We start from the raw sequence: 20,122 nt of genomic DNA, 5'->3' as shown, positions 1-20,122 counted from the left end.
TAGGTAGGACTCAGTTTTTCAAAAACCTCTAACGGCGTCTCGCAGAGTTTCGTAGAGGAGTCCAATGGCAATAGCTGCATACCTGATGGAAAGTCCATCATCAATAAGTGCCACACCACGCTCAACATCCTCAGCACTACGAGGCACTTTTAAGTTTAAAAATTGAAATTAAAAAAACAAAGATGAAAACTAAACGGTTTATTGATTCAAAATTCAAATGAGACTGCATAAATATTTTAAATTCCATAAAAAGTAAACTTTGAAAAATCCTTTATCCTTGCTTTGGATTAAGGATTATGTTTGTTTACCTCTAATTAATATTTTCAATTTAAAACAAAGCACCAACAAATATTTATCGGTAAAAACAATGAGACAAATTAAGGGCAGAATTTTCTTTTATCGAGAAAATGAAAAAAAATCAATTGGATGGAATTTTTTGCCTGTCAGTGTATTTTCTTTCGGCCTATGTTGACTATGCTTAGATTTTATGCCTCTCTATGCCTCGAACTCTACCACTTGAGCTATCGTGACTTCGATTGAAAAATGGCAAAAAGGAGGGAAAATTCAAAAGGTTCGGCAGAGATGGGAAGTTGGTGTCCACATGGATCGAAGTCACGATAGCTCAAGTGGTAGAGCAGCGGTGTATTTAGCCTGAAGGTCGTGTGTTCGAATCCCGCTTGTGACACTGACTTTTTTATCTCAACTAAAAACCTTAATTAATTGTAATGTTTTAATTTTTTTCTTAAGAATTCGAGGGAATTTTCAATGTTTTGAGGAATTTATTGCGGGTTTCAAGGATTTTATTGACCGTTTTCAACATTTTATTATACAATTCACTAGTTTTTCTGGTCCGCTTGACCAATTAATATCTTTCAATTAATTAAGGTTTTTAGTTGATAAAAAAGTGTCCGAGTGGATCGAATTCACGATAGCTCAAGTGGTAGAGCAGCAGCATATCTAGACGAAGGTCGTCGGTTCGAATCCCACTTCTGACATTGACTTTTTATCTCAACTAAAAACCTTAATTAATTGAAAAATTTTATTATATGTTTTCCATTTTTGTTTATTACATGTTTTATTTAAATTCCCCCCTTTTTTTTCTTCGTTTTGTGGTTTTATCGAACGACGGAGTGTTTGTTGTACATTTAGAGGTTTTTATTGCATGTTTCTGCATCTCTCCAGGTTTTTACAATTTAAGGCTTTTATTGCATTTTTGCTGGTTTTATTGCAATTTTAAGGTTTTATTGTTTTTTTTTCTCAGGTTTCTATTGTATGTCTTGAGGTTTTCATTGCACAATTTTAGGTTTTTATTGCAAATTTTACCGGTTTTATCACATGTGTTGAGGATTTTATCGAATGGTTTGAGGTTTATTTTTCCCCCCACTTTAACGTTTTATTGCTCCTCTCATGGCCAATATTTCTTTCATTTTAAAATTCCTAATCATCTTGTACAAGTTCTCATCTTGGTTTATTCTACTTTATATTCTGGGTCAAACAATGTTTTATATTGTACTCTTTCTCCTCCTCTTGTCCTCTTTCTTTCAAGGCCTGGGGGTAATACCTAGAAAGATAGTTCTAAACGCCCTTGATGCTAGGCATTTAAAATTGTTCTATAATCTCATAAGTTTATGGACCTTTTTGTTTAGGTTGCTGCACAATATCTGTTGTTTCCATCAAAGTCAAATATCAAGCCAATATTTAGTTATTAGAATATCATATAGCTCAAATACAGCTAAATAAAAAAAAATTATAATCAAAGCATTATCAAGGAAAGATACACAAGCCATAAAATAATAAGACATTTTAATATATAACAAAAATACATCCATGAATAAAAGATTTGAGGGATACATTTATTGGCACATGACCAAGGATATGTTTAAAAAAAATAAAATAAATAAACCAGAATTTAAAAATGTTTCGTACATATAAGTTCAAAAATAAACAAACATCTACTAACATGATGCTTTTCGTAATGAACAAATATGAGACTGAACTCTTATAGAAAATATATTTTTTCTAATTTCCCATTTTTCATAGAATAATGAAAAATGACAAGTACATATTAACAATTTATTATGTACATTCATCTTATTAACCATACAACACCTTTATTTTTACATATAATTGACATGATATTTAAACAATATTTTATGTCAAAATACTCAGATTATTATTATTATTATTTTTTTTTTTTCAGGACAGATAAAGCAGACAAAAATAAGTGACGAAATTTCCATCAATTTCACAAGATGCGCATGTGATACTGATCCGCCATGATAAATGCAGAGCGCATCATTTTAAAAAACTAAGTGATGAAATTTCATTTCACAAGATGTATATATAATGTTGTACCGTATGATAAATACAGACCACATTTTATTTTATCCCCCTTTTTATCATAATTACATTTAGTATTGTAGAATAAGTAGAAAAATTAAAAACAAGTAAAACTGATACATCGTATGGAGTATTTATTTTGCTGAAGTTGAAGATAACCTCTCGACAGGAGCCGTTTCTCGCTTTAACCATTCATAAACATCGTTAAGTTTATTCTTCTTTAAAATAGGACCCAACGTGTCATGAACAACAGCATGGTAAGAATTTAAAAATTCCAACTAAAACATAATACATGGTTAAGTACAAAGTTACACAGTTATATAAGTATCATAGGTTAATAGTATACCTCATGTTCCGTCAGCATGTCGAGAACTAACATTTTTGTCTGAATTGGGCACATAGTAACAGTCGAAAATGTTAAGAACCCCCTGTCTTGAAAATTATGAGGAGTTGCAGCAGGTGTTATTTGAACGATGTTTTCAATTCTGATGCCGAATTCACCTTCACTGTAGAATCCAGGTTCTAAATAAAAAAATATATAAAAGAACGATCACTTATACGGGCAAATAATACCAAAGGAGTCATTTTTGGATGCCAGATATTTTGAATTGGAAGCCTTAATGTATAAACTATCAGTGGTTGTTTTCATTAAACAAACACCCAAAAATTGCATGTCTACACAACACGATAAAAATTATTTTTAAAAAAATGCCAAAGGACATTAAAATAAAGGTTTTTTTGGCCATGAATGATAAGGTGTGTGCATAAGTTTTTTCGGTTTGGGGGAAAAACGTTAAATGGGAGTTTTTTATTTTCTTACATTTTTTCTCGAGCGTTTTGAAGTTTTTATTGCTTCTTTCTAGGTTTTTATTGCACGTTTTGTATGTTTTTATTATACATTTTTGCAAGTCTGTTGTTATTGGACAATTTGAAATTTTTATTGCAAGCTTGCCGGTTTTATTGCACAATATGAGGTTTTTATTGAAAGCATGTCGGTTTTATTGCGTGTTTTGAGGTTTTTAATGCACGTTTTTCATGTTTTTATTCCATGTTTTAATGTTTTCATTGCACTTTGCTTATTTTATTCCATGTTTTGGGGTTTATAATACTAGTTTTGATGTTTAATACAGGTTTTGAGGTTTTAATACATTGTAAAAGTTTTTTATTATATTTTCAGGTTTTTATTGCATGTTTTGAAGTTTTTAATGCAAAGTTTTGCTTATTTTATTGCATGTTTTAACGTTTTATTGCATTTTTAAGGTAGGTGTTAATTATTTTAATTAACCTAAAACATAATTTCCTACTTAATTATTCAGAAATCGTGAGTTGCGCTCTGGTGTGACGTAGGTTTCAGAAAAACATTTTCTTTATCGTGCCAACGTTTCAATCTTTATTGAGATCATCTTCAGGGCCTGGGAAAGATCGAAATGTCGGCACGATAAACAAAATATTTATTTAGAAATCGTGATGCGGTCTGGATAAAGAAAATATTTTTCTGAAACCTACATCACACCAGACCGCATCTCACGATTTCTGAATAATTATCGATTAACGGTCACTAATCACCACACATAATTTCCTTTTTTTTTTTTGTAAAAAAACTTGGACATGAAGAAATCTCTAAGGATTACTTAAGTCTGATTTTCAGAGCCTTTTCATTCAAAAATTCCCTACATTTAAAGTGGTTGTCTAGTGAGCAGAATAAGTAAAAATCAAAAACAAGGACAGTATGTAGGCTGGGGTTGCAATCCTCTTTACATCGTTGGCGTTTCGTTTTTCTTGCAAACGTTCTTTCAGCATTTAACATTTTTATAAAGGACCCACTTCTCAACCCAGTGGCCAAATAGGAAATAAGCCTTTCTTCTGATTTATTCCTATTCAAGTGTGAAACGCAACAAGCCATACAGTCGTCCTTGTTCCTGAGGGATGATGTTTGTAAATTTCACAACGTAACCCAGAGAGCGATTCTTCTTTCTACTGTAGCGTGGTACCTGAAATCTCTCTGATAGCTCTGCTACAATTAATTTGTCCTCATCCTCCAATGCCATTAAGTCATCATTTTTAAACTCGTTAGGCCTTCCACAACTGCTGATCTTTGCTTAATCTCTTCATTATGAAAATATCTGAACCACTGTTGACTCATGTTCATCACCGTAAATTCAACATAAATTTGAACATGCATCTAACACTCTATGCCAAGATGGAACTAGCAAACAATGGCTTGAATGTATTTTTTCTGTTTCCACGTCGTAAGACCTGCAGTTTCTTTTAGACCGACTTTTTTTTATTAACAACCCCTTTCCTAACTATCTCTTTCAATAGGGCTTTTCCCACTCTAGAGCAAACGGGTTAACCTTTATAAGAGTGAAAGTTGAAATTTGAAAAAACCAAAAAACTTATGCACACTCCCAATACTTAAACAATTATTAATAACGATTTATTAATATTATATGAATAATATTCCTTAGGTATTTGTGAATTTGTCTATATTGAGATGGACAAGCAAAGACCCCATTCAATAGGAGAAAAGTAGAGTTCATTACAATGAATATGAGTTAAAAATGTTACACAAAAAAAAATGAAAAAGAAAACTTGAAATACATACAATGACAGTCTAATACTTAAAATATAGTTTTAACAGGTGCAGAATTAATTTCAAGAAACCCTCTGAGACCATCAGAAAAAACATTTGGTGTAATAAGTGCATTTCTGAACATGATGGTTAAAAGTATTTTAAATCAAAACGTTATATTTGAAATATTTCTTAGTATTTACCATTTGATAAGAACATGTTTTCCTGTAAACCAGGGTCATCAGGATAAGGCCTCCAAGAAATGCCCATCGGACCTTCGTGGACATTTAGAAATGAACCGATTCCATGACCAGTGCCATGTCCATAATCTAGCCCAACATCCCAGAGATACTTCCGGGCTAATACATCCAACGTATTTCCCTATGATTTGGTTTATTATTACAAAGGATAGCAATTCATAAAATATAAAACTAAAAATAATATTACCTTAATTTTAGTGGGGAATTTACACGTGGTCAAATGAGCCAAACCTTTGAAGACTCGTGTGAAGCACTCCCTTTGAAAATAATCAGGGTTCCCAAAGTGCATGGTACGAGTAACATCAGTTGTTCCATCTCTGCACAAAAGTATTTTTTGTTTTTCATTTTTAAATTAATAAAATTCTGAATCTATTTTTTAAAAAATTAATGTGTTACATAATACATTTCAAGGATGACAAGTTTGATTTAATTATTGAAGGTGGGCTGTAAATTAAGGTTAATTGGATCCTGCGTTACCAATATTTGCCCAGATAGTCGGAAATAATTACTGAGAAATACCACCAACCATATCCATGAAGACCTCAGCCTCATTAGATAGCTTAAACTGGGGATGACGACTCCTGTTTTTTAATGGGGAATCGAGGTTAAGGGAGACAACGCCCGGCATCTGCTAAAAGCTGAATGACCACAGGAGGCCTTGAGGATGAAAATAGAAACAATTTCTCAATAGTAGCAAGTAAAAATTATAATAAAAATGAAAATCCTAAGCACACCTAATTATTTAACATCTTGAATTTTAAAAATACAAACCGGAGAATGTTTGATTAAAAACAAATTCTAAAATTAATAGCAAATTGTAGAAATGTTGAGAATTTACGTACTTAAATTGTGCACCTGTGTCACAAAGGTAAATTTCATCAACTGATAGAGTTCTGTTGCTCGATGGATTAGGGGTGTAATGAGCAATAGCTGCGTTTGGGCCTGAAGCTGATATTGTTTCAAAACTTGGTCCAACGTATGAATCGTCGAGCCTAGAAATAATGCAAAAAATATATTTATTTTATTTTAAATATTGACATTTTTAAAAAGTCGCAGTTATTGTGTAATCTGAAATTTGTTTATCACTGCACATTTAAACACAATTAATATTTTTTACCTGCGGAAAGTTTCTAATTTATGTGCAGCCTCTATTTCCTTTACAGTACCGCTTTTAATTTCATTTTCTAACCAATGAAAATATTGGCACAGTGCTATGCCGTCTTTAATATGAGCATTTTTCATTCCTAAAAACATTGAAAACGTTACAATTCTAAATTAATTAATTATTAAAGGATTACCAGAGTTAGAAATGGTAAAATGTCCAAGATCAATTTTATGCAAATATGGGAAGAAATTAACCGAATGGCCAAATAGAAAACTAATTATATAAAATATATAATTTTTTTTAATACCTTGTGCTTCTACTTCGTTTTTAATGGCTTTCATGAGGGCGATAGGACTACACTCGCAAAAACGTTTTTCAGACGGAATCGAATTATAAATCCAAAAGTTTGTTGAACTTGGTAACCAAACTTTAGATATTCCACCAGTCTCAGACTCGACCTAAAATAAGAGAAAAATTATCCAAACGTCTAAGCATAACTTCACTTTACATTAAATTTGGTAATCATTAAAGACCAGATTTCCATGCAATTGTATTTTTTATTGCTAACTCCGATTATAATGAAACCGACACAAAAATTCAAATCGTGGGAAGGATGTGCTTTTGACACTACTCTTATTTTCCACTTGCATTTTTTCTACATGAAAACAACATGAAAATATGTCATTTTCATGAGTTAACAGTGTCGAGTAAATGAATTGAGGGTTAAAACCATTTTTGCAATGCGCTTTGTCAAAGTTTACAGCTTCTGATGCCTAGAATTTTCCAAGAAAATGTTTTATGTGCGACAACCCCTGATCAACTCTGTTTCATCACTTGAATTGAATCAATTTTCATCACTTAAATCTATTTTCATTTTTTCTTCGGGTTAAGAGCAACATGGAACCACATAAAAAATAATAATGCCCGTTAATTTCTTAGTACCTAAAGCTCAAAAGTAGTAGGTACAGGGCTACCTGGAATGGAAGACTGATAGGAACGTTTTAAGAAAACATTAGGTCTTTTCTCTCTTGAAACACCTTCTGGACAATCACGAGATATAACCTGATAGAAAAAATCTTGTGATGTATTTGTACTTTATTGTTATTAATTTTTCAATATTTAAAGCTGATGTGTATCGTGTATTACACTGTGATTGTATATATAAATAGAATAGTTAATCAAGTTTAAAACTTACTTTATTGTGGTTATCTAGTTGTACATGTTTAAAATGTCTTATAAAATTTAATTGTATATTTGAATGTATTGAGTATAAAAAATGCGTAATTTTTTACTATGTTAAATGGGAGTTTTTACCTTTTACCCTTTCTTTTGTACTATTGAGGTTTTTATTGAACTTTTGAAGTTTTTATTAAACATTTCAAAGTTTTTATTGCACTTTTTCACATTTCAAGGTTAATAGAATTTTTTATTGTAGGTTTTTCACTCTTAGATGTTTTTATTGCACTATTGAGGTTTTTGTTGTATTTCAAGGTTTTTATTGTTCCTGTTGTTTTCGCGTCACAAAGTTTTTATTGCACATTCTTGCACGTTTCAGGGTTTTTGAATTTTTATGGGTTTCTATTGCACTTTTCACATTGTTTTTTATTACACGTTTTGAGGTTTTTATTGCACGTTTTTCACAACTCGATGTTTTTGTTGCATGTTTTTATTGCGAGTTTCAGGTATTTATTGGGTGTTTTGAGGTTTTTATTACCAGTTTCAAGGTTTTTTATTGCAAGTTTTGAGGTTTTTCTTGAGCATTTACAGGTTTTCATTGCAAATTCGAGATTTTCATTGAATATTTTTGCTTGCCTCGAGGTTTTTATGGCGCGTTTTGGGTTGTTTTAATTGAATGTTTTGAGTTTTTATTGCATGATTTGTGTTTTTGTTACAAGTTTCAATGTTTTTAATGTAAATTTTTGCACACCTTAAGGTTACACACATTTGAAGTTTTTATTGCACATTTTGAAGGTTTTGAGGTTTTCATTGCACATTTTGGCACATGTTGAAATTTTTATTAACATTCCTAGATTTTTATTCCACGCTTCAATGTTTTCATTCCACGTTTTGAAAGTTTTGACTGCATGAAAATCCAGTCTTTTTTCTAATCATATATAAAATGGAAATAGATTAAAAAACATTGAAAATTCATACCGCTCTCTTAATAAATAAGTAAATGTTGTCATAAGGGTGCAGACTTATAGGGAGATCTTCTTTATTAAAGTGATTCCTCACAGCTAAATCAATTTTTTTCTCATCAATAAACAAATGAACCTTCCTGTTTGATAAAACAACAAAAGCGAAGAACACCGGATTGTAGCAAATGTCACTTCCTCTCAAGTTTAAGAGCCCTAAAACATTGTTCAAATTAAATGTTAATATGCATTTTGTTATTGGTAAAAAACATTATACTAACACCTAGGGGATTGAAACAAAATAATATGATTATAGCCATTCTTCCAATTCTCTGGTAGTTAGATCTGATTCCAAATCTGCAGACCAAAGATCAATTTGATCAATACCTTTAATATTTGTATTTTTTAAAGATGAATGATCACTTTATGGCTGATTAGTATTAGTATTGCTGGATTATTTACAATCAAAAACTTAGGTATAAGTGTCAAATCTACCAAATAATAGAACAGCAACTTTCAAAATAAACTGGTAATTAATCACAAATGTAACAAATAGTTTATCCACTCATAGACACTTTGCATATCCTTAAAACATAAATTGTACAATAAACAATATACTTACAGGCTATGTCATCCAGAGCAGTGACAACTAGCAGATCAACTCCATTTTCCTTCATTTTGGACCTAACCGCTTGAACCTTTTCACTGGACAGCATGCCTAAAAATTTATTAGTGTCATAAAATCAATTTATCAAAGAACCAATTAATTAATTTAAACAATAAACACCCCACAATTCTGATCCGTTTTGTTGCCTTGATATATGTTTCAACAATAAAACACTTCCAATTATTTTTTTTAAATATTAAAAGTGCATCTTACCAGAATATTCCTTGGGCAATGTTGTTATCATGCCTAGTGGTGCTTTGGGCCTGTCACGACTCCATACTAAGTCGACAAGGTTTCTAGTGACTGGAATCAAGTTTATTTTGAATTTTTCCAATTCCAGCTTCATAGAAACCCAAAGTGTATAAGGAATTGTTTTAGGGTCTGCTCCTACAAAAGAATCTTCAGGAAGATTTGCACATAACCACTGGGCTTCATTCGGAACGCCTAGGACACCTTCAAACAAAAAATGGTTAATTAAAACTCTTACATTTTCTAGAATTATACTCATAGTTACCCATTTTCATAAGAGTCCATTCAGGTCTAAGTTCTTTCTTCGCTTGAATAAAGTACCTAGGATCTGTCCACATTAAAGCAGCCTTGTCAGTCACCACTGCAGTCCCAGCGGAACCAGCAAAACCTGTTATAAATTTAAGACGCTTGTCTCGCTCAGCGAGATATTCACTCTGAAACATAAATCAGACTTTTTACTTTTCACTACACTATAAGCAATATTTATAACAATTATAACATGTTATAAACATATTAATTATGTGTACTGGTAATTAAAATAGGGCTATATCTGTACCAACAGGTACAATACAAACAAGACTAACTAAAACTGGAGGAAAACATTCTTCAAAAAGTTTGAATTATGGCAAATTTGAAAAAAAAAAAACAGTTAAAAAAACAAGTGGTTAAAATTAAATGCCTAAGAAATCAGAGCTGCCCATGGAATACAATTTAAATGCTTCACTACAGACTGCTAATAAATAATACTGATGCTTATTCAATACATGTAATTTCCTGTTATGGGGCAGTGATAGGGGAGTTGGGTTAGATTGGTGTAAGGATTAGGAACTGACTTAGTTAAGTAAGATTAATGTTAGGTTAGGTTCATGTAAGGTAAGCTTAGGGACTTGTTAGGTTTAGGGCTAGGCTAAGTTGTAAAGATAAGAGTTAAGTAAGGTTAGGACTGGCAAGGTTTAGTAGGGTTAGGTAGCTTAGGAACTAGTAGGTTTAATAGGATTAGGGTTAGGTTTGCTTAGGGAGTGGCTTGGTTTAGTAAGGTGAAGCTAGCTTAGTGTAAAGATAAGGGTTAGGTAAGTTTGGAGAATGGTTAGGATAGGCATTATGTTACGGTAAGAGTTAGAGTTAAATAAGATTAAGGACTGGTTAGATTATATATTACGCAGGGTGGGCGACCAAGAACCGAGGGATTAAATGCCTGGGTAGACTTGTACCCCATCCCTAAAAGGTCCGGGACTTGGTCGGCTCACGTGTCCTGCATAAATCTCTTGGAATTGTTCACAAACCCCAAGATTTTGGACCATTTTATCTCGGGGAGTGATTTGGTGATGTCCGATCCTTCAAAGATTTCAAATCTAGACCTAGCATACTTCTCACACTCTGCGAGGTGGTGCCTTGCCGTTTCTTCTTTTATTTCGCAAAAACGGCCAAAAGGATCTGGTAGAATACCCATTACAGAGAGGTGTCTTCTCAATGGGCAGTGGCCCGTCAGGACACCTATCAGCCTCCTAATTCCCTTCCTTGGGATAGAGAATAGCCATTTCGATTCTGCTGGTTTGATCGCCTTAACAAACTCTTTCGATTGCCTGTGTCCGAGGGATAAATTCCACTCCTAAAATAATTGTTTCATGCCCCAGTTTTTAATACTCTCTTTTGCTGTGCTCATAGGGTGAGGTAATACCGGTTGTGGCCCGACAAATACAGTATTAGAGCCTACTTTGGCCAGGCTGTCCGCCTCTTCATTGCCATAATGTCCTTTATGTGCTGGTATCCACATAAGGGTTACCTTGTTCTCAAACCTGGAAGAGATCCTATTGATAAGATCTACAGTTTCCTCCACCAGTCGTGAGGTTGACAAATCTTTTTGTAGTGACCTAAGACTAGGCTGACTGTCAGAAAAAATTCTAATATCTTTTCCCGTAATTTTATTTTCCATAAGTGTTCTACAACACACATTAATGGCCCAGATTTCCGCCTGAAAAACTGTGGTGTTATTACCAAGAGAGGAGGAGATGCTGATTCCTAATTTTTGGACGTTAAGTATGACTTACAGGAATGGCTAGGATGTACTAATGTACAAGGCAAAAAAAAAAAAAAGTATGACTTGACTTTGACATTATTGCAGGTGATGGATCTGATAGCACAGAGAATTGTTCAATTTCAAATTCTTCATAGTTTACTGCAATATTGTAGAAATGAGGTAAAATACAAAAACTCAAATTAAATTTTTTAAGTATGAGGAATTTGTTCACTTTGTTTAAAAAAAAGATAAATATCAATTGTTATTTATCTTTGCACAGTTTGGTATTCACCAGCAAATCTTAAACTATGTTTATTATGAAAAAAAAAAAAAAAAAGAAAAGTAAACACATATTAATTTCCATGTTGAAAGGTATGATCAATCATTTTGAATATGATTGATCTGAAGATGTCCCCCCAACAAACTTCACTTAATGATAATGTCAACATTTGCCCAAATCATTCGGCCAACAGTTAATTATTATCGTTTCTTAAATATTATTTGTTTAAAGTTTGTTTAATCCCAAACAAAGATAAATGTTGAAATCAATAATAATCTTAATTTTCGTTTAGAAGTTAATTTGTCATTTTTCCAAATTTATTTTACATTTAACAGAGATTTATAGCAAATCAATTCTAGCACAATAATTGGACAGTTATCTCCTATTACAAAAAATCATCAAACACACAACATGGCCATTTATGTTTTATTCTTTTATTTTTTGGGATAAACAACAATAAAAATGTCAAACAATATTAATAGAAAGATTACTAATTTAATTTTAATATGACTTAAATCCTTTTAAATTTGTGGAAGGAAAAAATGCAAGGTATTTGGGTTTTATTGGCCTTTGATCAACACAAAAATCTTATCTCTGAATTGTGAGATAAGTTCTAGACAGAGAATAATGAAATGATTCTAAATAAATGAATTGCTTCTGTTTAAACTTGGAACAGAAAACCTCTTTGTTTGTTCTGTTTGAATTTTTTATTCCCACATTTCTCTGAAAATTCAATAATATGGACTAAGCGATATTTCATTCTTGTTCAGTTAAAAAAAAAGTATTCATTATTTAAAAGAATGCAACTTTTGTAAAGTTTTAAAAGTTTGCTTAATCCTGGTTTATTGATCTGTTAAAAACTATTAATCTCCAAGGAAGGATAAAGTTTCAAAATCCTATCTCAAAATGACTTACTACCACAGACTCGATTATTAAAAGTATCCAAAAATTGACAACTTGGGAGGGGAGATTATAAATTAAATACAACCGTTGGGAATAAATTAAATCCTGTCATACAGGAGGGTTTAAGGTCCAACTTTGGAAATCATGGAGAAGATGTGAGAACCATATTACATTTTTCTTTTTCAAATTAATCTCATCGCCAGGATTTGAACCACTAGATAGGAAATTGTGAAAGATGACAAGCTTGCAAAAGAAGCTGCTATTAAAATACATACTTAGTCTAGAACAAAATGATAATTGGTCCAAATTGGGACGTGAGAGAGAAAAACATATGGTTGCAGTTGCAGAGTATGAAATCTCTGATAACTGGCCACATCGATACAGATACAAGTACAACTGTTTCAACGGATTGCTAGTAGAAAACGAAAGTCCTGGTAGTATTTGCGTATTTTCATACACATGTAATGGTTGAAAAGAAGGGAAAAAATTTCTATTAGATCATAGCTTGATTACAATTCCAAGTTTTAAAACTATAAGCAATAAGAAAATTGTTCTCTGTTATCTCAAAGAATTTCAATACTTCAATAAAAGTACACTGATTTTATGCCATTTTTGAATAGAAACAACCTGTAGTGCCTTATTAACATTTGCAAGAATACGTGAAATTGTAGATACTTAACTCAACAGTTTAATTATGATTGATTGTAGAAAAGATAAGGTTTGAGGGGACCACGGTGGCTGAGTGGTTGGGAGTCTGACTAGTATTTGCCACCTCTAATGGATCTGGATTCAAATACCGGTGTAACTCTTGGAATTTTATTTGAGATTAATTTGAAAAAGAAAAAAGATTGTAATATAGTTCTGACCTCGCATCTGAGACACGTAAAGTTGAACATAAGCCCACCCGTATGACACGAATTACTTTTTTTACTTTAAGCTTTTATACTACTTTAAATTTAAAAGATAAAAAATCGATGGTATTCAGTTCAAAGAATCCTTTAAAACTAAGTTTTGTGCAGTGCTATGAATTTTGTAATGTTCATACTACAATGCTTTACAGGATAGTTTATAAGACAACTCAGACAGATAGCCATTGGCCATGCTATTTTTTTCTTCCTTTGGCTGGCCTGCTGCCTTGGCTATTGCTCGCACTTGCAATTAACAAAATTTGCCTCTCCAGTAGGTCTGGTGATCTTTAATTTTTTATGGAACTTCTGGGACTATAATTTTTCTTAATTAGCCCTTCCACATGTGGTAAAAAGGCTCTGCAACTCATGTTCATATTTATATTGTGGCCTAACCTAAGTTTCGTGGGTCTCAGGGTACCAGATACTCTGCTAAGGACCTGCCATCATTTACTCTAATAAGTACATTCACACCAACTAGAAACTTTCATATATAAAACTAAAATTTTGGGAGGCACCGGGGCTTTACACACTCACTCACACATCTCGCTACTAAATACATCAGGATAATAAAATAACCTTGTTTGGTGAGTCTAAGGGGTACTCTAAATCTGCCACAAACCGACCAATTCTCTCAAACGCTCGTGCTGATTGCAACTAACATTCATTCTAGAAAAACCATGTAAGGAAAGCCAGTAGGAAGCCATCAAATGTGACCATATGCATTTATCCATGATTGGATATGACCATGTTGTTCTGTTAGTCTGGTGTGGCCAATTCCTAGTCAGGTCATTACTACCTTTTATTTTTTGTTCCAAGTTCTCCATGGTTTGCCAACCTTCTCAACAAATTTTTTTAAAAATAAATTTTGGCATCTGCTGAGCTCACAGAAATCTCCGAGTCATACAGCATTGTTGCATTATTCTATGCCGAATTGGCCCAGAGTCCAGGCAATAACGATTTAATTCATTAATTTTCTTTTGTATTGCCTGGATACAAAAGGTCCACGGAGAAGATTTTAGAAATGGCTGAGATTGCGCCAAGTGAGTCCATGCAGATAACATATTGGTTGTGGCCCATATGCCCGATCTCACTCTGCGCTTTATTGTTTATATTTAATTCTGTGCATGTGCACATGAAAGATGTATATATACATTTTTTCATTTTTTTAAATAGTAAAAAACACATTATTATGTTACCCCAAAAATTAAGAAGCAGTTCAATAATGAATAATTAATTTAAAAATCAAAATATTTAATCTAAAATATTAAACTTAAAATTAGGAATCTCTGAAATACTCAGAACAATTAATATTGTTTAATAATAGGAATTGGGGGCCGCAGTAGACGAGTGGTTAAGGTGTCAGACTCTCGGCTAGTAGATCCCGCGGACGTGGGTTCGATCCCCACCGTCGCCTCTGGACTTTTTCTGACGCCTAAGGGGACCGGTGGCCGCAATTGAAAGAAACTGACACGGCACTCATCAATGGAAGGAGTGGGATCAGATCTCAGCGACCCTGAATTTGGTCTTAACCCTCTTCAAAAATGAGTTTCTTCAATGGAAGAACACCGGGGGCTCAAATTCACACTTGTGTTGCGAGCCCCCAAAAATGGAGCCAGGGATAAAGTACAATAAGCTGTACAGCTGCAGTGCTCAGGAGGTAACTCCTCCAGTTCCTGGTATCCATTGGGGAAAAAAAATAGGAATTAGAGATTCCCATGCCTATTCAAGAATGAATCCCTCAGGTTTATTTTATCACACATGATGACCATAGGACCAACTTCAAAATATAACCAGAAAATGCAATCGTACACTAATAATCATAACTTCGAGAAAGATTCTAAATGATAAAATTTAGAAATTGGCATTTTAATTATTGATGAAAGCAAAAACCATAGTTTATAATATTATATATAATATATAATATTTTTCAAGAATGTTATGAATAAGAAACAGCACTGTTAGGGGAAAGAAATGCACAGCTATTTATTGACTCAACATAGTTTTAAATACTGTTAATGAATCATTAGTGAAATATGTGATAACGAAAGATTAGAGGATAAAAAAAACTGCCAGGTAGCAGGAGAAATTACATCCTGACTAAGCGGTCATGTCACATTTTTAAACAGACAACAGTTTAAATAATTTAAATTAGCAAATAAGACAAAGCAATAAGATATATATATAAGTAAAAAAACACCCCAATGGGAGGATGCATTTTTATGTAATTTATACACAGACGTAAACACTATTTTCTATATCCCACATTGATAATGTTTTAAATAGAAATAATAGCATAAAGTAAGCATTCAAAAAGGTAGTCTGGAGTCTTTGGCACATTATTGTAGCCATTTTTGAGTTTACGGAGCCATGTATTTGGGGTCGTCATGCAAAAAATATTAAGTCCTTTCTATACACAATTTAATAGTTCTTTCCTTTAAATTCTCTTTTAGAACATCAATGTAGGCATATTGGTCCATGATCCCATCTATTTTATGTAAATTGCCACTCCTCTATAGCCCATACGGCCTTTAACCGTTGGTAGTGTCTTCTTTAATTTCAAACGCTCCTTTGGCTCAAGCCACACATTCTATTAGATATCCAATGACTTATAAGAAATTTGGAAGTCATATTTTGGGCAAAACAGTAAGATGTGAGATTTCCTCCTGTGGTCTGCAGAGTGATAAACCTATTGTTTGATAGTAACCTATACCGACTTAATCCATCAAACACTGACGAACAATACTGACACCTACACAGCCCTTGTCCACAATCCACGACCTTGTAACAAAAACTAAAACTTTATTCCACAGTAATCACCCAAACAATAAAGAAGGCAAAATAAAAAACTAAATCCTAAAATATGTTCAGCTCTTTCTTCTTCCTGTAATATCCAAGTATATACATTTGCGCCCACAGTGTCCTACTGACAGCCCTGCTATCATTCTAGTCCTAACACCAGCAATTTTGCTGTTAATTTGTGTGATGGTCCTTTGATGAATTTTTTCGCCAGCCTCTTCCAATGCTACATTCCCATTAAACAGAGGAATTATTTTTAATCCACTGTCTGATGGATCCACGTTTTTGGCAGTTTGGTATGCCACAACAGGCATAAAAGATCACAGGGCCAATAGGTGTCCTAGATCTTTTGCTGATAAGTAGCTGCCCATGGGTTAAGGTATGGCCAAACCTCAGGGGGTTAACACTATGCTATTCCTTTTTTAAAGATTCTCCATGACACACATTTCCCATTGAACAATCCATTGCCTAATAGATTTTTGGCATTTTTGTAAGCAGCAAAAGGATTCAGGGTCAATAAGTCATCAAACTTTCCTTGTCCAATTTATAAGCTTATTCATCACCCCTCTGCCCTTTGTACCCTGGTACCCAGAAAAGGGTAATTTTATTTTTTGCCAGTTACTTATCATCTTGGTCTGGAAATTAACATAAATCAGCGATAGGCAGACCAAGATGATAGGTAACTATGAAACAAAACAGTAGGTGCTCAGAGCCTTTTTTTGACTTAGTTAAGAAGTGTGTAACACTGTCCCATTGCCATGAATGCTACATGTGAGACTATGAGCAATTGTTATGGCCTGGTATCCGACATTGTAGGGGCAGAGGTGGAGAACGATAAAGTATGAACATTATAGAAAAGGTTTTTAGTTGAGATACAAAAGTCAATGGCACGAGCGGGATTCAAACCCACTATCTTCGGCTAGATACGCCGCTGCTCTACCACTTGAGCTATCGTGACCTCAATCAATTTATTTCATAGGTGACAATGCTGTGACTTAGATTTCATGATTAGGCCTAGAGAGAAAAAAAAGAGGTTAGGATAGAGACAGTGGAGTCTAGAAATGAACAAGTGCATTCCGTGTAGATGAGAAAGAGAAAGAAGTATGCGATCCTGAAAAGAATTTAAAATGTGTTGGAATCCCTAAAAAAGAGTGCTTTGGTCCACAGCGGATTGACTGTAAATAGAGAGTACCCTTATTTAATAGACTGGCAAATGGTTTGCATAAAATTATTGTTTATTTAAATTCAAAATTTTTTTTTGTTTGTTTAAAATCTAAAAAATAAATTGAACTTGTGTTAATTGTAGGTTTCCGGCGTAATTAATAAATTGTTTTAAAACTTGAATTAAATTTTATTATAAAAAGGCACCTGATCAGTTTGTATTCAGGTTCAATCAAAACCTCTGGGGCTCTGTTCCTAATAAAAAGGATTCAGAGTTGGGCCCGTCTTGTTGAATCAAGAATAAACTGTAACATATACACTGACAGGCAAAAAATTCCGCCTGATTGATTTTTTCATTTTCTCGATAAAAGAAAATTCTATCCTTAATTTGGCTCATTGTTTTTATCAATAAATATTTGTTTATGCTATGGTTTAAATTGAGAATACAATAAGGCGTAAACACACTTAATCCTTAATACAAAATAGAGGTCAATGATTTTTCAATGTTTACTTTTTACGGAATTTAAAATGTTTATTCAGTCTCATTTGAATTCTGAAGCAATAAACTATAGTTTTCAACTTTGTTTTCTTAATTTCAATTTTTAAACTTAAAAATGCCACTTAGGGCTGAGGATGTTGTGCGTGCTGTGGCACTTACTGATGATGGACATTCCTTCAGGTATGCGGCTATTGCCATCGGAGTTCTCTACGAAACTCTGTGAGATGCCGTTTTCATTTTCTAGCAACTGGGTCCTACCATAGAAGACCTGGTCCTGGATGCCCTAGGGTAATAGAACCACAGGATAACTGTTTTTTGACTATGAGAATTTTGTGAAACCGGCACCTTACTGTTGTTCAAGCGATTCATCAGCTCCAGGAAGTTGGAGGTGTCCAAATTTCTGAATGCACTGCTCGAAGAAGATTAAATCAATATGGCTTTTCGCCCCGTATGAGGACCAGAATTGACCTGAATACACAGAGTTGTATGGCTCGCATTTGCTCGAGAACACAGCCATTGGTCTTTAGACGATTGGTCTGATGTTCTTTTTACAGATCCATATAGATTTGCTCTACGATCTCTTGAACGAGGGCTTGAAAAGGTGTGAAGAAGACGAAATGAAAGGCGCAAAGCCTGTACTTTTCCCCAGAGTCAACCTTTTCAGCGTAGCTCAGTGATGGTGTGGGCGGGAATTTCAATGGAGAGTCGCACAGAGTTGGTTGTTGTTCATGGAGGGTCTTTGACGGCCACTCGCTATGTGGATGAACTTTTGGAAAATCATGCATTGCCTATCTTCGATGAAATCAGCGACAATCCTATTCTAATGCACGATAATGCCCGTCAACATGTCGCTTGCATCTTACAAACTTTCCTTCAACAGGATAACATCAGGGTCTTAGCCTGGCCAATCCTTTCTACAGACTTGAACCCCATCAAACATTTATGGGATAACCTCAAAAGGCGAATAAGAGCACGTTCATCACTTCTTGATACAGTTCACGATTTTGAAAGGACTCTTTGTGACTAACCTCATCAAAGCGACATTTTCAGACTGGTATAAAGTATGCCGAGGTATCTTAGCGATGGAATTTAGGCAAGAGGAGGAAATACGCGATATTGAAATGTTAATTAGAAATCTAAAACAAAATTAAAACAAATTTTATCTGTCAAACTTTTTTTTTACTTTTTTAGACAGAGACTCAATTATTTAAACGTTAAAAAACGTGAAACTTTGATTAATACATAAAAATACATACAAATCAAGCTATACTACAAGTGGGTGGAATTTTTTTGCCTGTTAGTGTATATTAAAAACTGGTTAAGATAATTAATAAATAACTAATAAAGTTTTAAAGGGTAAATGAAGAATAACAATTACCATGTGTCCATCGTGATTTGAGATGATGTAAGCCTGGATGGCTTCTGTGGCAGTTTCAGCAGGGTCGGACATCAGAGACCTGAGGAAGGCCAGATTTTCGCAGCCCGGTGGTGGCTGGTGCACCTCGTCGACCGGTGCCAGGTCGCTATTGCTGCTCGAATCTGACAGGAACGAATTTTCAATTAATACAAAAAATCACGCTTTAAAGATTTTGTTAAACAATTTTAATTAATTTAAGAAAAAATAGACAGCTTTTTTACCTGATGAAGAGTGGCTGATGCTCATTTTTCTTTCTTTTATTTCAGGCTATAATTGATGGAGAAAAGGGCCGGGTCTCTGTCGGGCGGTTGAAGATTTAAAAACACGAGAAATTGGAAACTCTAGGCGGCCCAAATGGCATCCTAGGAGGATGCGGTTCAAATGGGGAAAAAAGGACGAGAGGAGAGGAACGGGTGTCAAAAGTCAAAAAAATTGGGTCGGCGACTCGTTGTCAGTGACAATCGACAACCACCTGAGACTTGAGAGTCGTGAGACGTGAGTAGGACGGGCTGTCGCGACTACTCGCTCGCGGTTATAAACCACCGAAATATCGATCAACTCGTGTCAAGTGGGGACGATAAGCTGAAAAGGTCCGATATTTGTTAAATCGACCCCTACAAATATCAAAAACGGACCTTTTATCGATATTCTCATCTCCCTCCAATTTTATTCAATAATTGAACTTTCTGCCACACTAAAATTGGATCCTTGAATCTCTATTACTTGTAGAAATAAACTGCTCAAAAATGAATAGAGAAATTTGTAATTTATCCTTATTCTATTAATTTTAGTTAAATTAACCGTTATATTCTT

The 20,122-nt window shown here is 33.8% G+C and overlaps 1 protein-coding gene across 1 annotated transcript; it reads right to left on the bottom strand.

Annotated features, from left to right (window-relative positions):
• Positions 1-2,185: 2,185 nt before the first annotated feature.
• LOC106664752 (xaa-Pro aminopeptidase ApepP-like) lies at positions 2,186-19,946 on the bottom strand. The gene is made up of 13 exons (XM_014390732.2): positions 19,531-19,946; positions 19,271-19,431; positions 9,594-9,762; positions 9,293-9,532; positions 9,035-9,130; positions 8,432-8,628; positions 6,585-6,735; positions 6,290-6,416; positions 6,015-6,164; positions 5,360-5,489; positions 5,116-5,293; positions 2,687-2,862; positions 2,186-2,618 (listed from the first exon to the last, which is right to left on the bottom strand). Exons 1-13 carry the CDS (start codon positions 19,553-19,555, stop codon positions 2,475-2,477), a joined length of 1,944 nt encoding a protein of 647 aa, XP_014246218.1. The 5' UTR covers positions 19,556-19,946; the 3' UTR covers positions 2,186-2,474.
• Between the last annotated feature and the right edge of the window lie 176 nt (positions 19,947-20,122).

Source organism: Cimex lectularius, unplaced genomic scaffold (genome assembly GCF_000648675.2).
Source record: "Cimex lectularius strain Harlan isolate CLEC.00 unplaced genomic scaffold, Clec_2.1 scaffold107, whole genome shotgun sequence".
Taxonomy (NCBI): Eukaryota; Metazoa; Arthropoda; class Insecta; order Hemiptera; family Cimicidae; genus Cimex; species Cimex lectularius.
This window is presented reverse-complemented; position numbering and strand designations above follow the sequence as displayed.